The following is a 17,269-nucleotide window of genomic DNA, read 5'->3' on the forward strand; positions in this document are numbered from 1 at the left end:
CCTACCTGGAGGGCGAGTGCCTGGAGTGGCTCCGCAGATACCTGGAGAACGGGAAGGAGACGCTGCAGCGCGCGGGTACCAGGGGCCACGGGGCGCCTCCCTGATCGCCTGTAGATCTCCTGGGCTGGCCTCCCACAAGGAGGGGAGACAAATGGGACCAACACTAGAATATCGTCCTCCCTCTGGTCCTGAGGGAGAGGAATCCTCCTGGGTTTCCAGATCTGTACCAGAGAGTGACTCTGAGGTTCCGCCCTGCTCTCTGACACAATTAAGGATAAAATCTCTAAGGGAATGAAGGAAAGACGATCCCTTGAATACTGATCAGGGGTTCCCTTTGCCACCAGCAGCAGCCTTGGGCCCCGTGACTTTTCCTCTCAGGCCCTGTTCTCTGCTTCACACTCAATGTGTGTGGGAGTCTTGAGTCCAGCTCCTCTGAGTCCCTCAGCCTTCACTCAGGTCAGGAGCAGAAGTCACTGTTCCCTCCTCAGGGAATACAATTTTCCACGGAACAGGAGATTCTCCCAGGTGCCTGTGTCCAGGATAGTGTCTGGGTTCTGTGCTCCCTTCCCCACCCCAGGTGTCCTGTCCATTCTCAAGATGGCCACATGCGTGCTAGTGGAGTATCCCATGACAGATGCAAAATGCCTGAATTTTCTGACTCTTCCCATCAGACCCCCCCAAGACACATGTGACCCACCACCCCGTCTCTGACCATGAGGCCACCCTGAGGTGCTGGGCCCTGGGCTTCTACCCTGCGGAGATCACACTGACCTGGCAGCGGGATGGGGAGGACCAAACTCAGGACACGGAGCTCGTGGAGACCAGGCCTGCAGGAGATGGAACCTTCCAGAAGTGGGCAGCTGTGGTGGTGCCTTCTGGAAAGGAGCAGAGATACACCTGTCATGTGCAGCATGAGGGTCTGCCCGAGCCCCTCACCCTGAGATGGGGTAAAGAGGGAGATGGGGGTGTCATGTCTCTTAGGGAAAGCCGGAGCCTTTCTGGAGACCTTTCGCAGGGTCAGGACCCCTCACCTTCCCCTCTTTTCCCAGAGCCGTCTTCCCAGTCCACCATCCCCATCGTGGGCATCATTGCTGGCCTGGTTCTCCTTGGAGCTGTGGTCACTGGAGCTGTGGTCACTGCTGTGATGTGGAGGAGGAAGAGCTCAGGTGAGGAAGGTGTGAGGAGTGGGGTCTGAGATTTCTTGTCTCACTGAGGGGTTCAAGCACCAGGTAGAAGTGTACCCTGTCTGGTTACTGGGAAGCACCATCCACACTCATGGGCCAACCCAGCCTGGGCCCTGTGTGCCAGCACCTACTCTTTTGTAAAGCACCTGTTACAATGAAGGACAGATAGATCACCTCGATTACGGTGGTGATGGGACCTGATCCCAGCAGTCACAAGGGAAGATCCCTGCTGAGGACAGACCTCAGGAGGGCAGTTGGTCCAGGACCCACACCTGCTTTCTTCATGTTTCCTGATCCCGCCCTGGGTCTGCAATCACACATTTCTGGAAACTTCTCTGGGGTCCAAGACTAGGAGATTCCTCTAGGACCTTATCGCCCTGACTCCTTTCTGATATCTAACAGAACATTTTCTTCCCATAGGTAGAAAAGGAGGGAGCTACTCTCAGGCTGCAAGTAAGTATGAAGGAGGCTGATCACTGAGATCCTTGGGATGTTGTGGTTGGGAGCCCATGGGGGAGCTCACCCAGCCCACAGTTCCTCCTCTAGTCACATCTCCAGAGGGATCTGACCAGGTCCTGTTTTTGTTCTACTCTAGGCAGTGACAGTGCCCAGGGCTCTGATGTGTCTCTCACGGCTTGTAAAGGTGAGATCCTGGGGGGCCTGATATCTGTGGGGTGTTGGGGGGAACAGTGGACTCAGCTGTGCTATGGGATTTCTTTGAGCATGTGATGGGCGGTTTAAAGTGTCACTCCTCACTGTGACGGATGTGAATTTGTTCATGAATATTTTTTCTATAGTGTGAGGCAGCTGCCTTGTGTGGGACTGCGAGGCAAGGTTTGTTCCCGCCTTCTCTTTGTGACTTGAAGAACCCTGACTTTCTCTCTGCAAAGGCACCTGAATGTGTCTGTGTTCCTGTAGGCATAATGTGAGGAGGTGGGGAGAACACCCCATCCCCGTGTCCACCATGACCCTCTTCCCCACGCTGACCTGTGTTCCCTCCCCATTTATCTTTCCTGTTCCAGGGAGGTGGGGCTGGGATATCTCTATCTCTATCTCAACTTCATGGTGCACTGAGCTGTAACTTCTTCCTTCCCTATTACAATTAGAACCTGAGTATAAATTTACTTTTTCAAATTCTTGCCATGAGAGGTTGATGAGTTAATTAAAGGAGAAGATTCCTGAAATTTGAGAGACAAAATAAATGGAAGACCTGAGAACCTTCCAGAGTTGACGTGTTTCTTGTGCTGATTTGTTGCAGGGGAGGAGAGTAGATGGGACTGTGCCCAGTTTGTGTTCCGGCCACCACAGGCTTTATGTGGTCACTGCTTGGCTGCGTCATCTTTGCTCCTTCATTGTCCTTGGCCCTTCAGTAGAACCTTGTCCCACCAAGACCTGTGATCACAGGGAGTTGGATGTCACCTAGGGCGGTCCCTGCATACAAATCTCCTTGTGGTATCAAGAGACAAGTTTTCAGACCTGTCTAGATCTTGCCCTCCTCCCAGCGCTCTTTCCTGGATTGTATTTTCCATCTTGTCTCCAGTCATTTTAAAGGAACCGGATTCTGAAATTTGCAGAGAGGATGGGTCCCCTAGTTTCTCATCACAGGTAACCTTCTGTTGGAGCTCCTCTTCTGCTGTCCTACTCATCTTCCTGCCCTGAGTTGTAGTAATCCTAGCGCTGGCTCCAATCCAAACTCATGAATGTATAAAGCAGAGTCTAATTTAGATTCATGTGTGGTTGGAAAATTGTACCCATAAAGCTAGGGTTATTGTTCCTGAAGAGAAAAATATGGTTGTGTGCTGCAGTGTGCAGGAGGATTGGTGTGGGAAGAGGGGAAAGGAAGGGAGGACGCACAAGCAGCCCTGGTGAGAAAAGCACTGGCGTCATCGATGTCCACGTGAAATGATGTTGTTCTTTAGCTGCCACAAAACAGCATTTACCCCGACGCTACATTAATAAAAATATTGGCTTTAGAATAGGGAGGTGCTCTACAGTGATCATTCATTCCAATGACATTTGTTGTCTGCTAGGGATATGACTGCTTTTGCATTTAGAAAGCATCATTAAAGTAAAAACAGAAAAATTTCTGGGGTTGTGGTGCATACGTTCTAGATGCAAGCTTGTCCAACCTGCAGCTCGTGGGCTGCATGTGGCCCAGGACAGTTTTGAATGTGAGGAGTTTTTGATTCTCTGTGGCGGACCTGAGACCTGGAGTGGGTGCACCCGCCTCCCTCAGGATCAGGAGTGAATGCTTTAGGAACACTCCTTTGCAGTGACCTGCAAAACATAGAGGGCACGGTGACTGTGAGAACCCAGAGTAGCAGCCAGGGGGCTCGGCCCTCAAGGAGTTGTGGGGAAGGTTAATAAAAGGTGGTGTCCCAGGGTCAGAACAAATGGGCGGCCAGCGAGGGCACTGCTTCATATCTATGATGAGAATGCAAGAATTGAGGAGCAGGAGGCCGAGGGTGTTTGACCAAATACAAAGTCGTGATCCCAGTCTCAATTCCCAGACTTCAGCCAAGCTTCAGATTCAGAATCCACAGCGGGGCTTAAGGAGGCCAGGAAATAAACCTGGACACACTATGGCCCACAGTGGGACCCCTGGGTCCATAAACCCAGTCCTGGTTATCTCCCCATTCCCCACATGCATAATTGGCCTTCATGCACTGGCAACTTTGGTCACCCCCACACTGTCTCCCTAGTCTGGAGAGTAAGGGCTCTTATTGTGCTGAAGCCCAAAGGGAATCCTCTAAAACTTCCCTCATCCCAGCCTAGCCAGAAGCAATATTGTGCCCCAGGTGGGACTTCTGGAGAGTACAGTAGGGGTAGCACTGCCATTAGAGATCTGAAGGATGGGGTGATGTTGGGGTTGCCTATTATCTCCATATAAGTCAGCCATCTGTCCCTGAAGAAGCCTGATATGGATCAAGAATGAATGGAATTACTCCAGACTTGACCAAGTAGTCCTGATTGCAGCTGTCATGGTGGCTGGATATCAGTACTTGGGGAGATTGGTAATCTCTCAGGCACATGGCAGGCAGCCATGCATTTGGTGAGTGCATTCCTTCCATTCCATTTAGAAAATGAACATGGAATGATTCACATTCACATGGGATTTTTAATACATTTATTGATAGCTTCCCTCAGGGCTTCCTTAACTCCTCAACCTTCTGTAAATATCGCCTTCAGAGATCTGGACAAATCAGATATCTCACAGAATACTAAATCTGTTCATTTCATTGGCAATATCACATAAATCAAGATGGATGAGCAAGAAGAGGAAAGTACGCTGAATTCCTTGGCAAAACATGTGCACTACAGAAGGTGAAGATAAACCTTAGAGAGCTTCAAGAGTGGCCACTACAGTGAAGATTTATGGGTCCAGTGGTTACAGGCATGCAGGGCTCTCTCCTCCAAAGTAAAAGACACACTTGCATCTTGCATCCTCACCACAAGGAAGGATGCACAACACCTGGTGGGCCTCTCTGGGTCCTGGCAACACCGCATTCCACATCTGAGTATATTGCTTTGGCCCACTCTCCGGGTAATATAGGAGACCAGCTTTGAGTGGGGCCTGGACAAGAAAGGATACTGCAGCAGACCCAGGCTGTGGTGCTGTCAGTCACCATCCCTCAGATCCTTGGTGCTGGGGGTGAGAGGGAAAGATGCAGGATGGAGCTCATCCAAGCAGCTGAGATCAAGTGAGCTGAGATCATGCCCCTACACTCGAGCCTGGGCAACAAGAGCAAAACTTCATCTCAAAAAAAAAAAAAAAAAAGACAACTAAATGGAAAAGCCGCCTGCTGCATCAGAGATAACACTCCTACACATAATGTGCATCACAAAAGAATACATAGAGTGTGAGTTCTCTGTAGGTAGAAGTTAAAAAAACGGGCCAAACTGTGATTTGGGTATATATATGCTTATTGTAAAAATCTTTAGTGACAATGCAAAGGAATAGTAAATGCAAGACTCAAGATATAGGTTCCTTTTTGGGGATAGGATTGGACAACCATCTAGGATGGCTTCATAGGTTCTGTTTCTTATGCCAGGAGGGGGTGCCCAGGTACTTAGTTACTTGATCATAAAACTACTTATTTATTTATTTATTTTGAATCTCGCTCTTGTTGCCTAGGCTGGAGTGCAGTGGTGCAATCTCAGCTCACTGCAACCTCTGCCTCCCGGGTTAAAGGGATTTTCCTGCCTCAGCATCCCGAGTAGCTGGCTGGGATTACAGGCACGCGCCACCACTCCTGGCTAATTTTTGCATTTTCAGTAGAGACGGGTTTCACCATGTTGACCAGGCTGCTCTCAAACTCCTGACCTCAGATGATCCACCCACTTCAGCCTATGAAATTGCTGAGATTACAGGCATGAGCCACTGCTCCTGGCCCACCAAAAAAAAAAAAAAAAGTGACATTTTTCAAAATGCACCTGTGTGCCTTTCCTGATTGATTATGTGGAAATGAAAGAGAAATGAAAATACCAAAGTTCATCACAAGGATCCTTAGCGATAACTGCTCTTAGTAAAACAAAGCCGCAGTTGGCTGGGCATGGTGGCTAACCCATCTGTGATCCCAGCACTTTGGGAAGTGAGGTTAGATCACGCCCCTGCACTCCAGCCTGGGCAACAAGAGCGAAACTCTATCTCAAAAAAAAAAAAAAAAAAAAAAAGAATTAAAAGGAAAAGCACCATGCTGCCTCAGAGATAACTCTCCTACACACAACATGCATCGCAGAAGAATACATAGAGTGTGAGTTCTTTGTATGGGGAAGTTAAAAAAAAACAGGTCAAACTATGAGGCTGGCAGATAACAAGATCAGGACGTCGAGACCAGTCTGACCAACATGGTGAAACCTTGTCTCTACTAAAAATACAAAAATCAGCTGGGTGTGTTGGTGGGTGCCTGTAATTCCAGCTACTCAGAAGGCTGAGGCAGGAGAATCGCTTGAACCGGGAAGGCAAATGTTGCAGTGAGCTGAGATCGTGCCACTGCACTCCAGCCTGGGCGACAGAGCCATACTCCATCTCAAAACAAACAAACAAAAAAAAACAAAAAAACAAGCCACAGCCAATTGTAAGGACCATGTGACAGAGAGGACCAGGATGCCATGAAAAATAGACTTGGTTAGAAATAGGTCATTTGATCCTTGGCTAATTGGCAGCTCTCTACATTTTCTGATATACAATGTTCGATTTGATGTGCAAGGCAATTGTATCTTGCAAATACTTTGAGAATTTGATATGTTACTCACTTGTTACCACACATACAAGTGAATTAAACTTATACAGAATAGAAAAAAAGCATTGTTGAGCAAAATAATAAAATAGCAATAAGAATGGAAAACACAAAAGAGCTGCTTTTAGAAGCACAAAATAACAGTGTTTTTCAGAATCATATTGGAGTCCAAATCATTTCTGTCACATCTAATTAAAAAACACAGTGAAAGATGTTAAACGGATCATAGGATGCTCACTGAATAGCCAGTTATTGAAAAATCTTATCCCTAGATTGAAGTTAACCATTTCCATCTACCACATCAGACCAAATCACTATCATGATGCTAACTAAGCTAGTTACACAGGTAAAGATGTGAGACTCACAATTTTCTAACTGCAAAGCACCCTGATTAGGCAAATATTTTTGTAGATGCTTGAGTAAGAAAATATGCATTTTGGCCATTCTTAAACTGAATTAGAAACTTCTGAAGAAAAACAAAGGTAGTTATGATTTTAAAGGCATTATTTTATGGCACCAAAGTCTTGGGACTCTTTGATCTAGCTACTGTATTTTTCTCAACTTTGTTGCAACTCATCAAAGACAACATTAATATTAAAGTCATTTGCAAAAAAATTCTGAGATACTGTTCTATCTCCTTTCTCTGTCTCAAATTTTTAATCATTACAAAAAAGAATTTTAAACTATTAAAGAAAATTAGTCAGATACAAGAAGTATTTGATTTACAAAATCCTGAAACAATAATGTTAATTTTGCTGTTAACATGCATATAAATTCTTTGATTCTCCTCCTTTCCAGAGGTGCAGCTTCATTCCCTCCCTGTGAATGAGGCCTGGACTTAATGACTCACTTCTAACTGATAGAGTAATGCTGACATAATAATCTGTGACTCTGGATGTAGAACACCAGATTCACTGCAGCTTCTACTTTGGTTCTCTCTTTCTCTGGGATCATGAGCCCTGGGAGAAGCCAGCTGCTGGTGTCATAAGCAGGCCTGTGAAAAGGTCCATGTGACTAGGAGTGAGGCCTCCTGGGACCAGACAAGAAGAACCTGAAGCCTCTTCCAACAGCCATGTGAGAGATTCTTGTGTCTTGTGAATCCCCAGGCCCATCTGAGCCCTCAGATGATTCAGCCCTGGATGACAACTAGACTGCAACTTGGTGAGAGGCCCTGAGTCCGAAGCTCACAGAGAAACCTCTCCTGGATTCCTGACCATTGGAAACTGTGAGAGATGATAAATATTTCTTGATCTGAGCTGCTAAGTTTTAGGTGACTTGTCATTGAACCTTTTCGTTTGCTCTAAATTCATTATAAGATATCAAACGTGTCATTTACTTTTAATATTTAAGAAAAATGTCCATGGCTATATGAGATATATTTTATTATCATTAACAGTGACCTATTTTTTGACCTCCAATTTGCATGTTCTATTTAAATACAAAAGGAAGATCCAGGCTATGCTAGGCTGATTTTATGATGACACCCCAATAACCACCCTTGGTTACTCATGTTACCCCAGTTACTCAGTTGACACTAATGCAGGTGCTGCTGTGAAGGGGATTTGCAGATAGATTTCAGGTCCCCAGTCAGTTGACTTGAAGATGGGAATTATCCTGCTTGGACTGTCCTAATCAGGTAAGCTCTGAAAAGGACTGGGTTCTTCCTGAGAATAGAGACTCACAGTGTAGAAGGATTCAGCGTGAGGGGTTTCCTCCACTGTGGGCTTTGAAAATGGAGGGATCATGGGGAAAGAACACTGGTGGCCAATAGGAATTAGAAACTCTCCCCACCATCTACTCTGATAGCCCGAAAGAAACAGGAACCTTAGTCCTACAATTGCCAGAAACCGAATTCTGCCAACAAGCTGTACAAAAGTTTGGGGGAGAATCACAATCTTAAGATGAGGGTACAGCTTTGCGAAACCCTGAACAAAGAATATGTCACACTAGGCCTGGATTTCTGATGAAGGAAATATAGACAAATAAATAGGTGCTGTTTTAAGCCACTAAGTTTGTGGTAATTGGTTATGTACTAATAGAAAATTGATAAACAGATTCAACAGCTAAACATATGACATGTTCTCCACTGGAATGAATTTATGAACTGATATGCAAAGTAGTCGCATGAAACCAAATGTTCCCTAACTTGCTTTGCATTTTTCATTTTGTGATTTTTGTGTGATACAATTTTTAACATAATCATATTTCATTCATTCAACAAAAATTAACTTAGTGCCTACTATGTGGCAGATATGCTTTTATATTCTGTAGATACAACTTTGAGCAAAACAACCCAAAGCCCCTGTGCTTGTGCCTCCCATTCTAGAGGCTTCTTTAGAGTGAGATGGAGCCATTGGAGGGTTTTAGGTGAAGAAATGACACAATCTGACTCACATCAGCAGGACTGCTGACCATTGTGGGGAGAATAGTCATGGGCAGCAGGAGACAGGACAGAGCTAGGGCCACAATTCAGTAGTGAGAAGGTAGTAGATACTAAGGGGAGAGGAGGGCCTGAGGGATGACAGGGACAGAGAGAAGGGCTGGAAAAGCAGGAGGTGAGGTAAAGGAACAGAGAATTCTAAAGCAGTGGAATTCTCAGATTTAAACATAGTGTTTTATAGATTTTTAATGCATTTATCCGCAGAACTTGGCACAGTGTTACTTGCACCTTGGTCTTTAATACATTCTGTGGGACTGTGTAAAAACTAATTAACTCCCTATGTTAAACAGGTTAAAAAAGAATACCAAGTGTCCCAATAAAACCTGCACATAGCTTAGATGTGAATAATTCATAAAAATAGGCAGGTGCATGGTCAGCCACTGTGGCTCATGCCTGTAATACCAGCGTTGTGGGAGGCTGAGGATTACTTGAGCCCAGGAGTTCAGCACCAGCCATAGCAACATAGGGAGACCTCATCTTTACAAATAATTTTTTAGAAAAATTAGCCAGGAATGGTGGCATAAGTCTGTGGTGCCAGCTATTTGGGAGGCTGAGGGAGGAGCATTGGTCTCATGATCCCAGGAGGCAGAGGCTTCAGTGAGTCATGAGCGTGCCACTGTACTCCAGCCAGGGTAACAGAGTGACACCCTGCCTATAAATAAATAAATAAATAAATAAATAAATAAATAAATAAAATAAAGGCAGTTCATGAGCACTGGTGAAGGGCACTGTGGCTGCATTGAGCACTTGCAATTTTGAGGTGATTACATTCTGTACAGGCTCCCGGTTGTAATATATGGTAACACATTGTGCTTTGTATTGAAATGTCCTGGACTCGCAAACACAAACTCAGGACTATGAAATAAAGATAACTTTAAAATACAACAGACCAGAGTCACAGATACATAGTCTGGGAAAGTAAAACTTAGCTTTGTGAGTGCTACCCACGGTAGCACAATCGGAGTCCCACCCCGAGGCTGCGGGACCCGCGGAGACCCTGGACCCGACAGGAGCCCCAAGCACCCATACCCGATTCTATTTTCAGTTCAGGCCCAAATCCCTGGGGGCTGATCGGGGTAGAGGCGGGGCTCAGTGGCCTGGGCTGTCAGTGACCTCGGAGACACGGTCTCACACCCTCCAATGGATGCACAGCTGCGACCTGGACCCTGACTGGAGCCTCCTCCGCGAGTATGAACATAACCTACGACGGCGCCAGTTACCTCGTCCAAAACCAGGAACTGCGCTCTTGGACCCCAGCGGACAAGGCGGCTCAGATGCCCTGGCGGAGGAACATGCAGAGCTGCTGAAAACCTACCCGCAGGGAAGGTGACCGGAACGGCTCAGCAAAGGCCTTAAGAATGGGAAGGAGACGCTGCAGTGCGCAGGTACCAGGGGCCACGGGGTACCTCCCTGATCTCCTGCAGATCTCCCCGACCCACTTTCCAAAAGAAGGGGAGGAAAATGGGACCAACGCTAAAACATCCCTCTCCCTCTTGTCCTGAGGAAAAGATTCCTCCTGGGTTTCAGATCCCATACCAGAGAATGACTGAGGGCCCGCCCTGCACTCTGGGACAATTAAGGAATGAAGTCTCTGAGGGAAAGGAGGGGAAGACAGTCCCTGGAATACTGATCAGCTGTCCCCTTTGACCCCGCAGCAGCCTTGGGCACCAGGAATTTTCCTCTCAGCCTTTGTTATCTGCCTCACACTCAATGTGTATCTGTTGGTCTGATTCCAGCTCTTCTGAGTCCCTCGGCCTCCACTCAGGCCAAGGCCAGAAATCTCTGTTCCCGCCTCAGAGACTAGAACTTTCCAAGGAATAGGAGATTATCCTGGACACTGCCTGTGTCCAGGCTGGTGTCTGGGTTCTGTGCTCCCTTCCCCACCCCGGGTGTCCCGTCCATTCTCAGGATGGTCATACGGGTGCTGCTGGCATGTCCCATGGGGAATGCAAAGTGACTGATTTTTTTTGACTCTTCCCCTCAAATCCCCCAAAGACACGTGTGACCCACCACCCCATCTCAGACCATGAGGCCACCCTGAGGTGCTGGGCTCTGGGCTTCTACCCTGTGGAGATCACAATGACCCAACAGAGGAATGGAGAGGACCAAATTTAGGATGCACACTTCTGGGGACCAGACCTGCAGGGTACAGAACCTTCCAGAATTAGGCAACTGTGGTGGTGTTTTCTAGGGGGAAGTAGAGATACACATGCCATGTGCAGCCTGAGGAGCCGCCAGAGCCCCTCACCCTGAGATGGGGTAAGGAGACGAATGAGGCGTCATGTCTCTTCCCAGGGTAAGCAGAAGCCCTTCTGGAGCCCTTCACCAGGCTCAGGGCTGAGGCATGAGGGTCAGGGCCCCTCACATTCGCCTTCTTTCTCAGGGCCATCCTCCCAGCCCACAGTCCCCATTGTGGGCATCATTACTGTCCTGGCTGTTCTTGGTGCTGTTGTCCCCGGAGCTGTGGTCACTGCTGTGATGTGGAAGAAAAAGAGCCCAGGTAGGAAAGAGGTGAGCTCCTAGTTTTCTTCTTTCATTGGTGGATTTCAAGCCCCAGATGGAAGCTGGCTCCTTTCCTGCCAGTTGTGAGGCACCATCTCCATGCACATTTACCCTGTTCAGATGCCCTGTCAACTCTTACTCTTTTGTAAAGCACCTGTGATATTGAAGGACAAATGTATCATCTTGATTGTGGTCATGGGAACCTGACTCTCTGCAGTCACAGGTCAGGGGAAGGTGCCTGCTGAGGACAGACCTCAGGAGGACAATTGGTCTAATTTCTATACATCCTCTTCCCTCAGGTTTCCTGATCCTGACCTGGGTCTGCAGTCACAGTTCTGGAAACCCCTCTGGGATCTCATGGCCCTGCCTCCTCCCTGGCCTCTCACAGTATGTTTTCTTTCCACAGATGGAAAAGGATGCCATGCTCAGGCTTCATGTAAGTGTGGTAGGGGTGGGAGAGTGATCCCTGAGATCCTTGGGATAGTGTAGACAGGAGCCCTGTCTACAGGGTGTAGACAGGTGGGTGGAGCTCACCCACCTCACAATTCCTCCTTTAGTCACATTATCTGTGGGCTCTGAACAGATTTTGTTTTTCTTGCACCCCGAACAGGAACAGTACCCAGGGCTCTGATGTGTCTTCAAGGCTTGTAAAATGACACCTTAGAGGGCCTGAAGTGAAGGAGGAGTTGGGGAAGATGGGACACAACTAGGTTCTGGAGATTCTTTGATTTGGAATTTTTCAATGTGTTGGGCTGTTCAGTGTCACCACTTACCATGACTGACTTGAATTTGTTCACAACTATTTTTTTTCTAAGACTGCCTTGCGAGGGACTGAGATGCAAGATTTGTTCATGGCTCCTCTTTAGACTTCAAGAGCCTCTGGCTTCTCTTTCTGCCAAGGCGTCTGAATGTGTCTGTGTCCCTGGTAACAGGTGAGAAACAGGGAGACCAGCCTACCCTCATGTCCACCATGACCCCTGATATGGTTTGGATCTGTGTCCCCACCCAAATCCCATGTCCACTTGTAATACCTAATGTTGGAGGTGGCGCCTGATGGGATGTGACTGGCTTATGGGGGTGGATTCTCCATGAATGGTTTAGAGTCATCTCTTTGATGCTGTTCTTGTGATAGTTCTCACAAGATCTGGTGTTTGAAAGTGTGTGGCACCTCCCTGATCTCTCTCCCTCCTGCTCCAGGCAAGTCAGTCATGCCTGCTTCCACTTAACCTTTCAGCATGCTTGAAAATTTTCTGAGGCCCTCTCAAAAGTTAAGCAGATGCCAGAATCACACTCCTGTATAGCCTGCAGAACCATGAGCCAATTTAAATCTCTTTATAAATTACCAACTCTGGCCAGGCGCGGTGGTTCACGCCTGTAGTCCCAGCACTTTGGGAGGCCGAGACGGGCGGATCACGAGGACAGGAGGTCAAGACCATCCTGGCTAACACGATGAAACCCCGTCTCTCCTAAAAATACAAAAAATTAGCCGGATGTGGTGGTGCGTGCCTGTAGTCCCAACTACTCGGAGGCTGAGGCAGGAGAATGGCGTGAACCCAGGAGGCAGAGCTTGCAGTGAGCCGAGATGGTGCCACTGCACTCCAGCCTGGGCGACAAAGCGAGACTCCGTCTCAAAAAAAAAAAAAAAAAATACCAATTCTGTGGTATTTCTTTATAAGTTGGCACCAGGATTTGCATATTGCTATAAAGGAAGCTGAAAATGTGAAAATGTCTTTGGAACTGGGTAACAGGCAGAAGTTGGAAGAGTTTGGAGAGTTGAGAAGACAAGAAAATGAGTGGAAATTTGGAACTTTGTAGAGATTTGTTAAGTTGTTGTGACCAAAATGCTGATAGTGATATGGACAGTAGAGTCCAGACTGATGAGGTCTCAGATGGAGATGAGGAACTTACTGGGGCCTAGAGGAAAGGTCACTTATTATGCATTGGCAAAGAACTTGGAAGCATTCTGCCCCCTCCCTAGGGATCTGTGGAACTTTAAACTTGAGAGTAATGATTAAGGATATCTAATGAAAGAAATTTCTAAGCAGCATAGCATTCAAGATTTGGCCTGGCTGCTTGTAATAGCCTATGCACATATGTGTGAGCAAAGAAACTGGAACTGATATTTAAAGGGGAAATTTAATACCCGGGACAATTCCTAGTGGAGCTGCAGCAGCAGGATCCCTGCCAGGACTACTAAATGGTAGAGCCACTGGCAATGTGCAACCTCAGCCTGGAAAAGCCATAGGCATTCAATTTTTACGCCTGAGAGCAGCTATATGGGTTATGTTCAGCAAAACCATAAACGTGGGCCTGCAAATGGCATTATGAGCCCAGCACATGCACCAGTCAGTGTGCTCAGGATTCAAAATATAGAGTCAAAGGAGATTATTTTAGAGCTTTAAGTTTTTAATGTCTGCCATGATGAGTTTCAAACTTGTGAGGAAACTGCATTCATTTCTTTTGGCCCATGTATACCTTTTGGAATGGAAATATGTAAGAAATGTCTCTTCCACTCTTGTATTAATATTTTAGAAGTAAATACTATTTTAAAAAAATTTTATAGGCTCAAAGCTTTAAGAACTTACCTTGAATCTCAGACGAGACTCTGGAATTTTGAGTTGATGCTGGACAACCTAACACATTTGGGACAATTGGGAGAAAATTATTGTATTTTGCAATGTGAGAAGAACACGAGCTTTGGCTGGCTAGTGACAGGATGCAGTGATATAAATATTTATCCCCTGATACCTCATGTTAAAATCTGATGCCCATTGTGGGACGTGGGGCCTTATGGGTGGCGTTTGGGTCATGGGAACCAATATTTTATGAATAGAGAGATACTGCCCTCTCTATGGAGTGAATGAATTGCTGCTCTATTATTTTCCATGAGAACTAGTTGTTAAAAAGAGCCTGGCAACTTCCTACTCTCTCTGTTCCTCTGTTACCATGTGATCTCTGCACATACCAGCTCCCCTTTGCCTTCTGCCATGAGTGGAAGCAGCCTGAGGCCCTCACTAGATGCTCAAACATTTCCAGACATCAGAATCCTGAGCCACATGAACCTTGTTTATATAAATTAGTCTCAGACATTTCTTTACAGCAACACAATATGGAATAAGACAGAACTGTCATCACAGGTATGTGTCTCTGGCAGCCAGCCCCAATTCTCAAGATATCCAGGATCTGCTCAGCCAAGAGTTTTCTCATCAGTACTCTAAAGACACTCTTGTCACTCAAGAGTCTAAGGTTTTTAGGAGAAACCAGGGACAAAGACTAAATGTTTTTGTTATACTTCTGATTACCTGCTTTTCTTTGACTACATATCTTTTATAGAAAAAAGGATTATAACAGTAAAGAGGTATTGGCATATTATCAGAGTCTCATTCAGTCATTCAAAATTAGAACAGTTCACCATCCTCTTGTGTGAATATGTCTCCCAGAATGACATCACTCATCACGCAGACACCACTCAATCTTACCAGGTTCCAAAAACAAGAATGGTCTCAGGGACATATGGCTTCACACTTTTAGGCATGCAGTATAATTGACCTAAGAGAAAATATCTTGTCTTGCTCACACCACCTTTGAGGAGTTAAGCTAATATTGAATTTTCCTCATTACATAACCCTTTGACTTATTCACTTACCCCTAGCCACTATTCCTCCCTTTATCCCTTTTTATTAGTCTTTTCCAGGTTTGGAAGTGACATTTGGTTTGTCTGCTGTGCTGGTCTAGACTGCAGGCAGCAGTAGTATTCTAGAATGTCTTCCCTAAGTCTACTCTTGATCATAGAGGGTAGGTTACATAGGTAAGGAACTAGTGGGGGCTGTCTGACCACCAGGCCATGTAGCTCTACTTACTGTTAATACTAACTTTGCCAGATGAAATGAATGCTTGAGAACTCTTACATAAAGGTGTAAAAATATAGTTATGGTTTTTTGCTTAGGGATAATTCCTATTTCTGGCACTTCTATTTACATCCCTATTCCTGATACCACGGCATCACATATGAAAAAAGAAATTTGAGGTGAAGTGTAGTCTTTATTCCAGCATCCTCTCCCCTTAGGAAGAATTGTATGTATAGTCATAACAGCATCATCCTGATCCATCAGGACAAAGAGAGGAAGCTACCTAGTGGAGTCACTCTTGCAGCCCTACCCATGTTGACAGTGAGCACATTCATGGAGATATAAAAGCCAGTCCTTCATGTTTATATTCCCAACAATTATTTTGGTAATTTTTAGACAACCAATGTTTTAATTGACTATTTCAATTTTCTATCAAAGTTTTCTTCTGAGGTGGACATCTCTCAGTGCATTGTTGGCAGTTTGAGACTGTAAAGTATGTTTTCTTGTGTAAAGAAATGGAACTCAGCTGTCCAGATTTGTCCAATCTCTCCTTTTCTGGTTCTTTCATAGCCCTTGAAGTACTGACATCTTTCCCTGGTTGAGCATAGCACAATCCAGAGTCAGTGACTTTCCTGTCAAGATCCATTGGCAGTTCCTTTGGGATTGCTGGCATCGGTCTGGCTTGCCAGCTATGTATGATCAAAGCCTTCCCACTAGGGACTCTGTCACAGAGCCATCTGCTGCCTCTGCCTGTTTTCTTGACCAACCGTCAAAACAGAGATTATGAGAAATGAGATAAATTACCAAAATTGTGAACAAAAGAGAGATTATTACTAATGATCCTTAGGAAGTTAAAAAGCATTGTAAGTGAACACTCTGAAAAACCTGAAGCCAATAAGTTAGATCACTTAGATAAAAAGGACAGATTATTAGAAAGATAGAAACTGCCAAAACTGACTAAAAAATAACCAGAAAACCTGAAGAGAACTGTACACTAAGTTAGTAATTTAAAAACCTTCTCAAAAAGAAATGCCAAAGCCCGGATATCTTCACTGGTGAATTCTATCAACTATTTTGAAAGCTCTTTCAGACAAGAAGAGTGGAGGGAAGACTTTCCAGCTCATTTACAGAACTGGCATTACCCTCATATCAAAGTCACAGCAAGACTCACAGGAAAAGAATACCACAGACCAGTATCACCAATAAACATAAGTGAAAACATCCTTAGCAAACATTGGCAGATGATACAACACCACATAAAAAGGAATTACACTCCATGACCAATGGGATTCATCCCAGGAATATAAGGTTGGATTAACATTTGAAAATCAACTCATGGAATGCACTGTATTAATGAAATAAAAGACAAAATTATCTCAAATGATGCAGAAGAAACAGTTGACAAAAATGTTAACACCACTTATGTTCATAAGTTTCAACAAAACAGGAATGGAGGGGACCTTCCTCACTCTGATAAAGGGCATCTGTAAAAAACCCACAGCTAAAATCAAGTTTAATGAAGAAAGATTGAAGACTGAACGCCTTCTCCTAAGATGGGGATCAATGCAAGGATGTCCAATCCCATCACTTCTATTTAACATTGTACTGGAGATTGTAGCCAGTGCAATAAGGCAGAAAATTAAAAATTAAAGGCATCCAGATAAAAAGGAAAACATAAAACTCTATTCACAGATAACATGACCTCGTCTGTAGAATTCACAAGCAGATAAAAGCCTGCTAGCACTAAGCACTAAGAAATAAATCCAGAAGGCCCCATAAGGTATCAAATCAATATAAAATTAATTATTAACATATTTATCTATACGAGCAATGAAAATCTCAACTTTCCTATCACACTAGTTACAAAAAGAGCAAAATAGGAATAAATTTAGGAAGAGAGCAGTGTTTGTTCACTGAAAATAAAAAAAAGATTACTGAGAGAAATTAAAAGTCTAAATAAATGGAGAGATGCGAGTTGGAAAGCTCAATAATGCTGTTAAGATGGCAGTTCTCCCGCAGTAGATCTATAGGTTCAACACAATCCCTATCAAAATC

The 17,269-nt window shown here is 45.2% G+C and overlaps 1 protein-coding gene and 2 pseudogenes across 1 annotated transcript in view; all 3 read left to right on the forward strand.

Moving 5' to 3' along the window:
* Window positions 1-2,410, forward strand: part of LOC105533654 (HLA class I histocompatibility antigen, A-30 alpha chain-like) — a 58,559-nt gene extending 56,149 nt beyond the window's left edge. Inside the window, 6 exon segments of the mRNA XM_011972129.1 lie at window positions 1-75; window positions 672-947; window positions 1,050-1,166; window positions 1,605-1,637; window positions 1,780-1,827; window positions 1,982-2,410. Of these exon segments, the coding sequence (XP_011827519.1) occupies window positions 1-75; window positions 672-947; window positions 1,050-1,166; window positions 1,605-1,637; window positions 1,780-1,827; window positions 1,982-1,986 (554 nt within the window). The 3' untranslated portion in view covers window positions 1,987-2,410.
* LOC105533650 overlaps window positions 1-17,269 on the forward strand; it is an 87,646-nt pseudogene that overhangs the window by 7,033 nt on the left and 63,344 nt on the right.
* On the forward strand, window positions 8,943-11,573 carry LOC105533655 (annotated as a pseudogene).

Source organism: Mandrillus leucophaeus, unplaced genomic scaffold, assembly GCF_000951045.1.
Source record: "Mandrillus leucophaeus isolate KB7577 unplaced genomic scaffold, Mleu.le_1.0 Scaffold1272, whole genome shotgun sequence".
NCBI classification, from domain to species: Eukaryota; Metazoa; Chordata; class Mammalia; order Primates; family Cercopithecidae; genus Mandrillus; species Mandrillus leucophaeus.